Source organism: Camelina sativa, unplaced genomic scaffold (assembly GCF_000633955.1).
Source record: "Camelina sativa cultivar DH55 unplaced genomic scaffold, Cs unpScaffold05064, whole genome shotgun sequence".
NCBI lineage: Eukaryota > Viridiplantae > Streptophyta > Magnoliopsida > Brassicales > Brassicaceae > Camelina > Camelina sativa.
The window spans coordinates 1-590 of NW_010926152.1; the positions used below are offsets into that span (position 1 = coordinate 1).

The following is a 590-nucleotide window of genomic DNA, read 5'->3' on the forward strand; positions in this document are numbered from 1 at the left end:
GAATCTAATATTTTCGGGTGATTTCTATTCAACTCATAACCTGCATTGTTAGAGTTCCTGGGTTATTGTCTTCTTCGCCATGAATGAGCAAGATTGGCTTCTTGATTTTATTAGCAGACATGAATGGGCTCATCTCTACATAGACATTAGTAGCTTCCCACAGAGTTCGGTCCTCGTTCTGAAAATTTACAGGCATAGTTAAAGGTTAACCACAGATAAGTCAATAATTATCCCAATGCAGACAATGAGACGAAGACAATTGGCCATGTCACCTGGAAACCAAAGGGCGTGAGTGTTCTGTTGTAAGCGCCAGATCGAGCTATTCCGCAGGAGAAAAGATGAGGAGCATGAGCAAGAAGATTTGCTGTCATAAACGCTCCATAGGAGTGTCCCCCAACAGCAATTTTGCTTGGATGAGCCACCTTGGAAAAAGAAGGACAAAACAGTAAGTTTCAAAACTGTTGTGGTTTTATAGAGTAGCGAGAAGATGGAATTAAGATCAAGCAATGCTTACTCCACGCCTGACGACTTCCTCTACAGCAGCCTCGGCACTTGCAACCAATTGCTCTACGTAGCTGAGAATGTTGTTT

The 590-nt window shown here is 42.5% G+C and overlaps 1 protein-coding gene across 1 annotated transcript; it reads right to left on the reverse strand.

The window, feature by feature from the left end:
- Positions 1–24: 24 nt before the first annotated feature.
- LOC104774738 (probable glutamyl endopeptidase, chloroplastic) lies at positions 25–584 on the reverse strand. The gene is made up of 3 exons (XM_010499220.2): positions 515–584; positions 273–422; positions 25–178 (listed from the first exon to the last, which is right to left on the reverse strand). Exons 2-3 carry the CDS (start codon positions 369–371, stop codon positions 29–31), a joined length of 249 nt encoding a protein of 82 aa, XP_010497522.1. The 5' UTR covers positions 372–422; positions 515–584; the 3' UTR covers positions 25–28.
- Between the last annotated feature and the right edge of the window lie 6 nt (positions 585–590).

What these genes read in the sequence shown, in the direction of transcription:
- LOC104774738 (XM_010499220.2), bottom strand. Translation starts at nt 371, where the DNA reads ATGACAGCAAATCTTCTTGCTCATGCTCCTCATCTTTTCTCCTGCGGA. An exon ending in TCACGCCCTTTGGTTTCCAG is followed by an intron (nt 179 to 272) that starts GTGACATGGCCA and finishes GTAAATTTTCAG; the next exon opens with AACGAGGACCGAACTCTGTG.